The sequence below is a fragment of the Neovison vison genome, chromosome 4 (genome assembly GCF_020171115.1).
Source record: "Neovison vison isolate M4711 chromosome 4, ASM_NN_V1, whole genome shotgun sequence".
NCBI lineage: Eukaryota > Metazoa > Chordata > Mammalia > Carnivora > Mustelidae > Neogale > Neogale vison.
The window spans coordinates 212,830,949-212,844,993 of NC_058094.1; the positions used below are offsets into that span (position 1 = coordinate 212,830,949).

Below are 14,045 nucleotides of genomic sequence, written 5' to 3' on the forward strand. Positions count from 1 at the left end.
GGCTTTAGAGGTTTGGTGTTTGCTTCTTCCCTCCCAAACCAGAGAGCAGAAAGAAGTGGGGGACCCATGGACTCCAGCTCGGTATTTTAAGATAACCCTCCTGATTTAGGTTTTGGGAAAGTTAGAGTAGACAGGAAGATGGAGCACAAAGGTCGTTCGCATGCGTTCAGTGATTTTCCGTACCCGGTTGCCTGTCTTGAGTGTTTTGCTCAAGAAAATTTAAGACTTGTCTTCTTTGAAGAAATGAAGCATGTTTTCCTCTTGCATTTCTAATTCTGGAAAAGGTTGCAGCTGTGAATATATACGACCCTCCCCCTGAAGTGGTTGCAGCCCAAGATCACCTGACCCATGTCGTCAACAGCGTGATGCAGCCCCAGAGGATCTTTGACAGGTATTCCTGAGGGATCCCCACGGTAGAACTCAGGGTGGTGAGCCCAGGACATCGTCGTCGTCTGCCCCAGCCCTCTGTTTTGTGACTCATCCCTTCCTTGCCTTCTCTGAGAGGAGGGTCTTTCTTTGACTGTCTCAGTTTTAGGGTTATCATCACATGCTTGAGCTCAGGGTTCACTCACTGGTGGTTTCCCAGGTGTGGAGATGAGTGGATTCGTCTCTCCTTGACCATCCGGCCCCTTGAATGGTGGTTAGCTATGAAGTAGACAGCAAAACGCCATGTTTAAAAAATGTGTCAGTTTTCCTGCTGTAGGACAGAACCATAGACCTTTGCCTCATGAACAGAGAATTGTGATGATTTCTGTCCACTCTAAGTTTTTCCTTAGCTGTGAGTGAGTGCTGGATAGCCCTGCCAAAGAGCATGAATGCACACTATGAGAGAGTCCACAGAAGGAAGCCCCCAGCCAGCCCAAGGGAAACTTGAGATCGTCTTTACACCGATTGCACTGAGCCCGTGAGTCACCCAGCTTAGCTGAGCGCATGAACAGAGTCTCTCACATCTAAGTTCAAAGACAGATTTACCACAGTTTCTCCGTTTCTTTTTAAACAATCTGTTGGAGCAGATGGCCATTTATGCTATAAGTATATTGCAGAAATTCTATCAATACCCAAAGGCATTTTAAAAATACTTGTAAAATCTCTTCGTTATAAATGGCTTCCCTTCTTTATGTGGTATTTGCTCCTGTACTTCACATGGTTGGTTTCCCACAGAGAGCACATGTTTTATTTTGCATCCAGGACATGATTTTTTACATGTAATTTAATAATATAGACATTGACAGTTTTATATATTTATGGTCACCCTCTAGGTGAACTGATTTATCATTTATTTGCATACATCTGGAAAAGCACATTTGATTTAAAAGAAGGGCATTTATGTCTTCGTTGTATTTCTTTCCTAGTTTATGAGATTGCTAGTTGTTTCATGCTTTAGGGTACATTTATATAAAAATATGTATCAAAGAAATTTACAGCACTGTCTGAAAAACATGTATTTCATCATCATTTGTGGTTACTGAGTAGACAAGAGCAAAATGGCCAAGCAGTCCCATGTGCTCCAGAATGAAGCAGTGTTTGTTGTGAGAAACTCATGGGGACAGGGGCAAGACTACCATTGCCCGTCCCAGGCCGGCCCTACAGGGAACCCTAACTCTTGACCTTGGCATTCTTATGCTGCATTATTGGGGAGCACTGTCCCTTCCTCTGGTGCGACTAGGGTGAGGATACAATACTACAATTACATGGCAGAGGGCTCCTGGGTGGCTCAGTTGGTTAGACAACTGCCTTCGGCTCAGGTCACAATCCTGGAGTCCCCAAGATCGAGTCCCGCATCGGGCTCCCGGCTCTATGGGGAGTCTGCTTCTCTCTCTGACCTTCTCACCTCTCATGTTCTCTCTCACTGTCTCTCTCTCAAATAAATAAATAAAATCTTAAAAAAAAATTACATGGCAGAATCTTGACTCTGGCCTGGTGGTCAGTGATAGCTTTCTTGCTCTCCTGTCCTCCAGGCTCATCTTCCACAAGCCCTGTCCATACTCTGGAATTAACCACTTCTCCAAGAAGCCCTGGTTGGTTTCAGTGAGAAATGGTACTTCCCAGTCACAACCTGGTTGCTAGAGGTAATCATTGCTACTGAGTTGGTCATTGTTGTTAGGCTCTTTAGTGGACAGACCTAAGAATGTATTTCTTTCCTTCCTTTCGTCCAGCCATCCACCCATCTATCCAATCAGCCACTGGTCTATTTTATCTATCCTGTTTATCTACTTATATGTCTCTGTCTACATCTATTCAATGCGCTTATATCTAGTCTATATAGATAGATCCATATTTATTTATAGGTAGATGATAAAATATCTCCTGAATTCATACTGATACTTACAACTCAATTTCAAGGCGATAGTTGAGCTTTTACTTATCCTCCTGTCTATTATATCTGTGTCCTCCTTCCCTCCCACATCAAAGACACAGAGGGAGATGGATTTAGAATATCCCATAATTACTTTTTAAAAATCCCATATTGTAGCACAACAGTATCAGTCCTAATATTACCACTTGACATGCTTGCTGAAAACACTGAAATAATATTTTGCCTATGCTCTTCCCATCGCCCCACCCCCGTTTTTTATTGTGGTAAAGTATCTATAACATAGAATTTGCCATTTTAACCATTTTAGAGTGTGTAAGTATGTGGCATTAATTATATTTACACTGTGTGGCAACCATTATCACCACCTGTTTCCAAAATTTTTCATCCTTCCACCCCCCGCAAAAGCTGTAACCCCTAAGCAGTAACAGCCCAGTTCCTACCACTACTCCTGGTCCCTGGAGACTCTGTATCTCCTTTCTATCCCTGAGAACTTACCTATTGTATATATTCTATGTAATCAATCACCCACTTTAAAAATAGTGTACCATATTTATATGGTCAGATTGTATATCCGTCACCCACCATACTTCCCCCTTTGCCGTCATTTGTCTTAGTTCTATGGATAACTGCATGTTTATGCCTTCCCATCAGCCTTTGTATTAATGTCTCCTGAGTTAATTGGGTGTGCGAAGCTTGTTCTCCTGTAGACTCCTTAGGATGTGCTATGGGATAGTATCCCTTGAACACTTACATGTTGGTAATATTCTCTGTCCTTTATACTTGAAAGTTATTTTTGTTATATTTAAAAATCCATGACTCACACTTTTTCCTTGAATATATAAAAGATGATACTCTTTTTGGGGGGGCGGTGCAAAACATCTATCAAAATCTAAAAACAATTACCTTTCCCTTGTAAGTCATGTGTTCTCTTTTTCTACCTGAGTGATTTTTTTTTTCTTTAAAGTCAGGTCATTTTGCTAGACTTCTGTCTTAATATTAGTCATTCTGGGCTAATACTCTCAGGTATGCTGTGTACTCTTTCAATGCATAGTTTTATTTTATTTTATTTTTTAATTTCAGGACAGTTTTCTTGAATTATGGTCTTTAATATTTGTTCTGTTCCTTTGCTTTGGTTTTCTCCTTCAGATAGAAGATCTCCTTTGTCTATACTCAATATTTGTCACTTTAAATTTTTTTCTCTTTAATCATTTAAAAATTGTACTTTCATATAATTTTGTTTTTTTTTTAATTTTATTTGTTTTTATTTAAATTCAATTAGCCCACATATAGGACATCATTAGTGTTTGGCATAGTGTTCAATGATTCATAAGTTGTATATAACTTTGAGATAATTTTAGGTTCACATGCAGCTGTAAGAGATAATACAGAGAAATTCTAGATGTTTTTAGATGTTTCTAGGGGTGATACCTTGCGTAACTACAGCAGAATAGCAAAACCAGGAACTTGACATTGGTACAACCCACCGGCCTGATGAGATTTCACCAGCTTTGCATGTACTCTTTGGTGCATTTAGTTATATGTGGTGTTGCCACACGTCTAGATGGTATGAGCACCCCCACAGAAGAGTTTTGTCACAAGGATCCCTGCGCTTCCCTTTTAGGACCACAGTCGCCTCCTTCCTCTTCAACTCCCCTACTCCCTGGCAGCCAGTGGTCCAGTCTCCACGTCTATCATGTTGTCATTTCAAGAATATGATACAAACAATCATATCATGTATAGCCTTTTAGGATTGGCTTTTTTTTTTTTTAACTTAGCCTTATTCCCTGGAGATGCACCCAAGTTGTTGGATATACCAACAATTCATTCCCTTTTTTTTTTTTTTTTTTTTTTTGCCGAGTCATATTCCTTGTGTGAACGTACCACGATTAGTTTAACTATTCATCTCTCGTAAGGCTTCTGAGCTGATTCTGTTTGGGGCTATCACAAATCCAGCTATTATGAATACGGATCTACAGATTTTGTTCATGTCGAGTTTCAGCCTGTTTGCTTTCCAGTGGATACCCGTTGGCCCTGCTGGGGTTCCCTTGTCTTCAGGCGTGTCACTTGCCATCCGCGCCCTCCCCCCGCCCCCCCGGGTGGATCCCTGCAATGTGCAAGGCTCTGTGGGTTTTTGGTTCATGGAAAAACTTTTTCATCTGGTTTTGTTACACATGTTATCCATGGGCTTTTGCTGTTAACTTTTTCCTTTTTTGTGTGTTTTTCCCCTGTGAATGTTCAGAGAGATTGAAAAATTGTACCGTCACCACCTCCATTCTTCATAGAATCTATATGTTAGCGTGTATTCTTAAAATATATCTTATTCTGTATTTCTATAGTTGTGGCACGAGTGGAATTCACACACATCAGCCAGCATGTTTCACTCCTTAGTCCAGTCTTCCAGGCCCAGAAGCCATGCCTTGATTCCTATATTAGCTCTTAGCCATTAGCTGTTCCTTTGAGCAAGTTAATTGACCTCTCTGTACTTCAGTTTCTTTGTGTATCCAACGGGGATAATGATAGATAATGATAGAAACATCTTCATCCACTTCCTGTAGTAATTAAATGAGCTAATGCCCATCAGACTCCTAGAATAGTGCCTGGTACATATTGATTGCTCAGGTAAATTTTAATTATTACCATTTTCCCTGCATATCTGTGCTCTAATTCAGTGGGCACAGATATTAAAACTTCTCAGAAAGCAGTCTTCCTTCTTTCATGTTGAAGTTCTTAGGGAAATACTTGATCAGCCAAGAACATACACATTTTACCATATTTTTCCTTTTAAAAATGTGGGTAAATTTACATGTATTTGGACTTGACTTATTATCTATGCTTTGAATATTATTTTTGACCTATCACCACGAACTTGCTCGGGAAAGTAGGACCAGCCTTCTGTCCAGTGCCTGCAGGTAGCAGGTGCTCAGTCACGGGCTTAGGCCTGACTGGGGTGTAGGCCCTGATTTAGGCCTGATTGGGGTGGAAGCCCTGACGTAGCCCTGACTGGGCTGGAGACCCTGACTTAGGTGTGACGGGGTGTAGGCCCTGACTTAGGCCTGACTGGGGTGGAGACCCGGCCTGCTGGCTGTGTATGTGACCAGACCCGGCCGTCTCTGCCTGCCCTGTGTTCCAGCACTCTCCCCCGCCTGGACGCCCCGTACCCCATGTTGGTGCTGGCCGGTCCTGAAGCCTGTGGGAAACGAGAACTTGCTCACCGCCTCTGCAGACAGTTCAGCACGTACTTCCGGTACGGGTAAGTGTGCTCACTGGCCGGGAAGGATGTAAAATGTCGGCTGTTGCTGCTTGGGGCTGTTAATTTTCAGCAAGCTTGAAAAGGCACAGAGAAGGCTCATCGGTTTCTTTGCCATTTATCACACTGTGAGAGAGACCCTGCATGTTGTCGTCCTTTATTCCCCCAAATGTTCACCTTCATTCACTGACCGCTGACATCACTCTCCAAGGGTTGCAAAGTCCGTGCATTTTTAGTGAAGCTTGGTGGCATTTGAGGCCAGGCTCGTGCTGTGGCCACCGGCTGCGACAGCAGGGATGAGGATGGGGGTGGGGCACCTGGTGCCCAGAGCTCCCTTCCACGCCTCCCCGCCCCCACCAGCTCCCGCCACTTGCACCTCCACTGCCTCATCTCCACATGGGGAGGCCTCTTCTGAGGCCCATTTCGTGAGGAAGGGAAGAGAAATGACGGCAAACGCTTTTCCTTTTCTTTCCCTTGGGCTAGCATTCACGGTACTCCGTGAATGGAGGAGACATTTTGCCCTCATGGTCTGGTTAAAATAGAGGAGAATATCAAACAAATGAGGATCATTTAAAAAAATTCTTCAGCTGGGCTTAAAGACTTTTTTTGGGGTGGGGGGATCTGAAAGACTTTTTAAAGGTTTCTGGGAGTCAGATTTAGAGCTGTCACTGTGGTCTTTTGAACTGGTTTCCTCTTAATTTTTAACCTATGGCAAAGCAATTACTTCTAGATTAGTAATGTCTGTTGGTGACCAGAGGAGGGGACTGCACAGATTTTTCAGACAGCAAGAAAAATCAATGCAAATTATTTTCTAATGCCTCGCCTTCCCTTAAGCTGTACATGTTCAAACAATGTAAATACTATTTGAAACAGGTCCATTTATTTAGATATCTAAAATTACATCCCTCATTTGAACAACTCCGGGATCCAAATATATAAAATGATTTATTTACTAATACATTTTAAGTACCCTGAAGTAACAAAAATAAATTAAAACTTAGCATTAGAATAAAAAAGTATAGAGTGCCATTATGCCTACCTATATAGTGTTGCTGAACCTCTAGATAAGTAGATAAGTAGAACACAATGAATGGAAGGTGAAAGTTGGCAGACTGTGTATCCCAACCATTGTGCCAACATGTAAACCCAGAACCTTGTAGCAAACCAGAATTCCGGAAACCAAGGCTTTCTCTGATTAAAATTCCTTTTAATTATGTTATAAACGTTGAGCGCCAGGTCCTTCATATGGTTTGTGACACACGTTTATGGAGGCCCGCAGGATCAGGTGTGTTCTCGGAGGTGTTCTCGGAGGTCTCACAATCACCAAGATTGTGAGATAGTCTGCCTCTCTGTTCCCACTTGGATGGCCTTCCTCTTACTCATTTTTTTTTTTTTTTTAGATTTTTATTTATTTATTTGACAGAGAGAGATCACAAGTAGGCAGAGAGTCAGGCAGAGAGAGAGAGGAAGAAGCAGGCTCCCTGCTGAGCAGAGAGCCCGATGCGGGACTCGATCCCAGGACCCTGAGATCATGACCTGAGCCGAAGGCAGCGGCTTAACCCACTGAGCCACCCAGGCGCCCCCTCTTACTCATTTTTAATAAAAAATGAAGGTGAATAAAAAATTTTTCCCCTATTAGAATGCTTATCCACCATGCTTGTGATTGATTTAATGTTTGTCTACTCAACTGTAAGCCCAAGGAGGGTATGGACCAATGTCAGCTTTGCCCACCGTTTGGTTCTCGGTGTTCAGGAGATGACCAGGCGCTTAATACCTACACGAGAAATACTTGTTAACCAAGTGACAGATTGAGTGAGTGAACAGGATGAATGAATTAAGGGTATTCTATACCACATTTCATGGGAAATTACTGTGATAAGAAATAAAGATGATTTTCCACTACTGCCACTGATGGATATATGGAGAGATGGATGGATTCATTCGTTTGTTTACCAATTCGTTCAATAAATATTTATTGAATTCCTCTCATGTGCTAAGCCCTAAAGATAAGTGAGAACAAGATTGATAATGTCCTTGCCTTAATGAAATTTGTAATCTAGTGGGGAACTCAGACCTTTAATTAGTGTCGTGTGGAGGCACAAGGCAGTGAAACAAAACCTTAAAACTAGCTTCGTGCCTACAGTTACTACTGCTACTGCTATCTTTCTCCTCCTGCTGGAATTAGCGGCCAGCGTGGAAAGACACGCCTTACCGTCTTGCTGCCAAGTACACACCCACTCACCCACCTCCCTCGCAGGCTCCAAAGCATTGTCCCACCATTCACTGGCGTCCGCATGGACGCAGAGTTCAGAACTTGCTCAGTGGCACATCATTTTAAAAATTCCATCAAGGTTATGGATCAAAGATCGTATCATTGGATTTAAAAAAAAGATTTTAGACAGCTAGTAATTTCATCTGTGGAGAAGGTAAGAAAGTACTACTTTATATGCAGCAACTTTCTGATTAAAACAAATGATGAAACCAAAGCACATCTTCAGAGGCAAGCCATTGTTCTTGTTTAGATTTTTAAATTCCTTATCCAACATAATTTTTGTTGATTTTTAATGAAATGGGGAAAAGAGGCATGAAAACAGTTTCATCTTGAAATATACAAGTATTTACAAAGGGACTTTCTCTGCCTTTTCCTTGAATCTTTTCTTTCCCATCTATTTCATTTTCTCGTGGTATTCTGTCTTCCTTTTAAAATTACACTGCCCCATGATTGAGACATTCAATGAAATTCTCATGCACTAAGTTGTATATCCAGATATATCAATATTAAAATCATAACAAGGTGGTCTAACAAGCATTAGAATGGCTGAGAGATTTTTGTCCTCGTGTTAGGTTTTGATTTTTCTATTTGTTCTTTGTTTTAGAAGTAGGTTGGTGGTTCTTTCCTTACCTGTATTAGTTCTACGTGGGGATAGGAATTTACTGCCTTCAAAATCTATTTCCAACCTTAATATTACCACACAAATCAGTGGCTCCCTGGCAGAGTGATGGATAATGAGAGAAACATAAAACACTGCCAGTAAACCTGTCCACCTTCCCCATTTAATGCCTGGAAAGCGATCTGAATAGTCATGAAAGAAAAACTTTAGTCTTCTTTCTGAGATCTCCATTTTATGGCAGTCTCTATCTTTATGACCTTTTTCTTGATGTCGACTGCTAAACATCTTTACTTTAGTACACTAGCACAGTCACGGAAAAGACCACACAGCTCTTTAGCTAAATGAGATGTATGAGCTGCAGCTACCTTAATGCAGGCTAACCTAATGCCTGCTTATCCAGATGTGGCAAACCAGTAGAACGGCTCATTTAGTCATCTAATCAGTGTTTATTGGGCACCAGCCGTGTGCTGGCAGGGACCTGCCGAATGAACAGACGTGGGCCCTGTCCTGGGAGCTTTGCATCTAGTCTGGGACTCAGGCAGGTCAGTGCTGGCTCACAGGATAGCTGGATGGGTGCTGCGATGATCTCCAGGATAGAAGATGTGGAAGACACGTGGGCTGTGGAACTCCAGCGGGAGCACCTTCGGGGTGGGCAGGCATGTTTGATGAACCGCACGTACAGCCCGGAGTACCGGAAGTGTGCAGGGAGATGGCAGGAGATAAGCCCAGAGACGCAGACAGGAGTCTCAGCAGAAAGGATTTGTAAGCAGGGAGTGTCTTGAGGACTGCTGCAGTTCTAGAAAGTGCGCCCTGCGGGCGGCTTGGCAGAGGGTGGGAAGGGGAGACCGGAGACCCGGGGACCAGCTGGGGTACAGTCACAGCTCACCGTGGTGTGAGTTAGAAAGTGGGCGTGTCGTTACTGGAGAGTGGGGGGGGGGTGGCTTCCTGGAATAGGATACTCAGACGGGGTGCCAGCATCTTAGATGCTGATGATCTCTTTCTGCTCAGCAGTTAATTGGCATATATTTGCATTGAGGGTTAGGACTAATTTAATTCTTCTACCAAATGCCCTAGGAAGACCTGGGCTTTTGAGGGTAGCCCTTGAAAGAGTACCCTTACTAACAAGATGGTGTGCTATCGTGGGCTTAAATTTCTTTCTTTCTTATTTCTTTTCTTTTCTTTTTTTTTTTTTTTACTATGTTCCGTTAGCCAGCATCTAGTACCTCATGAGTTTTTGATGTGGTGTTCAACCATTCATTAGTTGTGCATAACACCCTATGCTCATCACAACATGGGCTTGAATTTAGATGTGCTCACAGCCAAACCTCTGCCTAAATATTTCCAGTAGCAAGAAGTTTGTTATTTCCTGAGGCAATCTGGTCCAGAACTGAGATTCTAAAACTGCATGCTTCTGAATCAAACTGAAAACATTTCTACTCCTCATCCAACTGCTAGTTCTTCTCCGGCATCTTCTCATCCTATTACATTTCCCTGGATATTGGGCCATTCCATTGACCTTGTGGGTTCCTTCCCCTCCCAATCGTAATCTCTTCCCCATGGACTTGATTTGCTAAGATTCTCCAGGACAGCTGGCCCATGAAGAGGCCTTTCGAATGTCCAAACTCACTCTCAACTCTCCGGCCCAGTGTTGTAGTCTGGTGTTCATCTCTAACTCAGTTCTTCTTTGGTGTGGCTCCCATTGCAAACTATGACTTAACTAGTCAATTAATTAGTAAATAATAAACTCATGGAAATCTAAATTACAAATGGAATTGTATTGAGACTGGGGAGAAAAAGGACACTGAAGGTGATGGCCCAGGCAGATTTCTGTCTAAAATTAGGCATCATTTTTTTCTGAGTTAGTGAAACACGGCTCTCACTATGCAGCATTTCTTTTTTAAGATGTTCACATTTGGGCAGCCTACTCCACAGCGAACATTTCTGCATGTGAAAACTGGATGACAGGATTCAAAACCCCACAAGTCATCTTAGGTCGATCGTAATGGAAGGTTCTGCAGCGGATCCAGGCTCTGTCATCTGCATTTTCCTCCTCTCTGAAGTCTTCTCTTTATTTACCTGCCTAGAAGCTTCCTATTACTTCTTGCCTTTGTCTTCCTTTTAGAAATTCTGAAAAAAATTCCTGCCGCTCAGTTCCTTTGTTGGAAAATGCAAATCCAGTACCACGTGTAAGGCTATGTGAAGGGTGTGCAGTGCAGGGTTCCCAGTCACTGAATTCTCTTTTCCGCCTGTCAAGGACACCACTAGATAGAGGTCCCAGGGCCCTGCCAAGGTGTGTGAAGAAATGCCAGAGTAGTCACACTACAAAACAAATACCATGGTGTTTGACAGTGTCTTCTTGGAATATATTCTCCTTCCTGGGTCTGTAATTTAAGTAGAGTGTTAAGACTTTAACATTCCTACTCTAGTTAATTCTTGATGATAATGGAAGGGGAACAGTGGTATAAATGAAAAAAATTGGGCTCTGTGACAGAGAAGCTTTTGAGGTTACGACGCTGCGTAACTGATAGTAAGAGGAATTGACGCGGGGTCATCCTGGCACTGCTGCTTCATCAGCTAACTGCTGTGCCTCAGTTTCGTCATCTGTGAAATGGGAACAGCAATGCTCGCCTCGTGGCTTCTTGTGAGGAAGACCTGAAATCCCATGTCAGATGTCTAGCTAGTTTCATCTGCTCCTTGAAAACCGCAGAATAGTACAAAAGATCAGTTTGCCCTGCAGTCCCAGAGCTCCACTCTAGGAAATGAGGTATGAAATTGAGAGTCATGGGCTAGTTGGGACCCCATTGTCTATTTCTGGGACTGATGCTGGTCTGCTCTGTGGCCTTAGACTAGTTGTCTTTATTGCCCTCCACCAAATGGAGTTGGTCATGCCTCTTTTCTACCTTGCAGGTGTCATTTACTTGCTCATGTTTTTAAAGATTTTATTTATTTATTTGTCAGAGAGGGAGAGAGAGAGCATGCACAGGCAGGCAGAGTAGCAGGCAGAGGCAGAGAAAGAAGCAGGCTCCTCGCTGAGCAAGGAGCTCAATGCAGGACTCGATTCCAGGATCCTGGGATCATGACCTGAGCGGAAGGCAGCGGCTTAACCGACTGAGCCACCCAGGCGTCCTTTTACTGGTTCATGTTACAGGTAATTGGTGACTGCTTGCACAGAGGCAGGTGATGGAGAATGCAGTAGCAAGTAAGATGAACAAGATAAAGTCCTTTCCTCCTGAGTTGTACGTCCCGCTGGGGAAGACAGGGAAAAACCAGATAATGTGGATAAGGGAAGACCGTTTGGGTGACAGGGAGTAAGCAGGAGGGTGTGGGGACCGGGAGGGGATGCCGTCGTCGCAGTGATCAGCAAGGGTCTCTCTGGTTGAACTGAGGCTTATATCTGGTGTTGATAGCTCGGGCCGAGCTGAGGAGGTGGGATCCTGAGCAAGGAACTGGGTGGAGACGGGTGGCAGACACTGAGGCTATGAGCACGTGGAGAGCAGCATAATCAGCCATAGGGGGTCAAGAAAGGCTTTTGGGTTGGGGGTGGAGGGCGGGAGGGGAGCGGGGCACTTAACTTGAGTCTTGGAAGACAGGTGGGCTAGCCAGGTGAGGGATGAGGAGGGGCCCGGGGAAATGCCCACAGAGCAGAGAGGACGCGAAGACTCTTGGGTGGAAATATATAGGTAATGAGCGGAAGTAGTCATGTGTGAGGAGGTGACGGACCCCCGCGCGTCCGGACTCGGTGTGGACGACTCCGAGTTTGTATGAGCCCTGGAGGAGCGGAGCAGCTGAATGTGGTCTAGCACTTCGAAACCACAGTGCTGCGTTACCTCACAATTCATGATTCGTGGATCAATTTCAACTTCTTAAAACCTACTTTTACTCAAACCTTTTCTATTTTCAATCTCAAGCTGCTGGAAGCCGACCCGTTATCTACTGTGCTTTCAGGGCCTGCCACACCACAAGACCGCCTTACTTTGGAGAAGGGGATCGAGTGGATTACCATTTTATCTCTCAGGAAGTTTTTGATGAAATGCTAAACATGGTAAGAACGGTCTCCCCTGTATTACACAAGAAACACTCATCCTCTGGTAGGAATATTAGGAACTAGTGATAACCAAGAGAAAAATCTTGTGTTTGTTATGAGAGAAGTGTTCTTTTTGGGTTGTTTTTTCTTAAACTACGTGTATATCCTTGTTGACGTGCAGCTTTATTTTAGGATCTTGGAGAGAATATTGTAAATTTTCAGTGAAGCTCAATGAGTAGACGTTTTAAGAAAATGGAAATAAGACCTCTATGTAAAGTGCTTGTGATTTGTGCTTATTATATGCTGCTGTTATTTATTATTTTTTAAAGATTTTATTTATTCATATGACAGAGATCACAAGTAGGCAGAGGCAGGCAGAGAGAGAGGGGAAAGCAGGCTCCCCGCTTAGCAGAAAGCCCGATCCCAGGACCTGGAGACCATGACCTGAGCCGAAGGCAGAGGCTTAACTCACTGAGCCACCCAGGCGCCCCATGTGCTGCTGTTATTAATCAGACTTTACTCAACATAGGCAGTTCTCACAGACCAGTCTGATGTGTGATATGAATTGAGCCTCTTGCCGTTGGAGTGTTCTGTCCAGAGACCCCTCCTGTTTGCCATCACTGGTGCTTTCTTCTTCTTCTTCTTCTTCTTCTTCTTCTTTTTTATTTAAGATTTTATTTATTTATGAGAGACAGCAGAGGGAGAGGGCAAGCAGACTTCACACGGAGTGCGGAGCCTGATGTGGGGCTTGATCTCAGGACCCTAAGTTTATGACCTGAGCTGAAACTAGGAATTGAACACTCAACCAACTGAGCTACCCAGGCGCCCCATCACTGGTGCTTTCTAACTGTTGTGGCCCCAAGCATCATTTCATCACGCAGTGTCTCATTCAGTTGGCCTGTCCTGGACACATATGTAGCCTTAAGCTTTCATGTTACACATCAGTGCGAATAACTGTAGTAGAGTTAAGCATGGGATCTGCAGTTTCTATGAGTTTGATTTTGAATACCCAGCTTTATACATAGTGCCTATTTTCTCTTGCATTCACAGAGAAACCCAAATGAGAAAGTCCTATAGTCTCTAGGCCGTTTCCCCTCTAACCTTGTCAAAAGAACATCTTTGAGATTCTTTATAATCTCTCCTAGGGCTGTATTCTGGTAGTTGATCTGAATGTATCAAGAGTATTTTGGGATTTTTATATTTCTAAAAGCCTTAATAGAGATAAGAAGCATTATCTTGATATTAGTAAGAAGGATTCCTTTAGGACTCTAGGGTTGAAAAACAGCTAGTTCCCGAAATTCATGTTAATTTCTCTTGTTAGAGTCTGAGGCATTTTTTTTTTTTTTTTGGTTCAGTTCATCTGTTCTCAGTACCCCATATGCTCCCCTGACGTTCCATACCTTACTGGATCCGTAGTAACTAAGTCTGGTTTAATTCCTAGTCTAAGAAGTCGCTGTATTTACACTCCATATTTGGTTTCACAGTTTGACTCCCTCTACAAAATCCTTGTCTGTGTGAGTAGTGCTCGTTTTTACTGCTTCTGCTAACTTTATTACTTCAGCATAA

The 14,045-nt window shown here is 43.2% G+C and overlaps 1 protein-coding gene across 5 annotated transcripts in view; it reads left to right on the forward strand.

The window, feature by feature from the left end:
* The window catches only part of LRGUK (leucine rich repeats and guanylate kinase domain containing), a 105,701-nt gene that overhangs the window by 40,345 nt on the left and 51,311 nt on the right, over nt 1-14,045 (forward strand). For all 5 annotated transcript variants that reach the window (XM_044246592.1, XM_044246593.1, XM_044246589.1 and 2 more), the window contains exons 10-12: nt 285-391; nt 5,448-5,567; nt 12,401-12,497. In XM_044246592.1, coding sequence (XP_044102527.1) covers nt 285-391; nt 5,448-5,567; nt 12,401-12,497 — 324 coding nt within the window. The remainder of the gene's footprint in view (nt 1-284; nt 392-5,447; nt 5,568-12,400; nt 12,498-14,045) is intronic.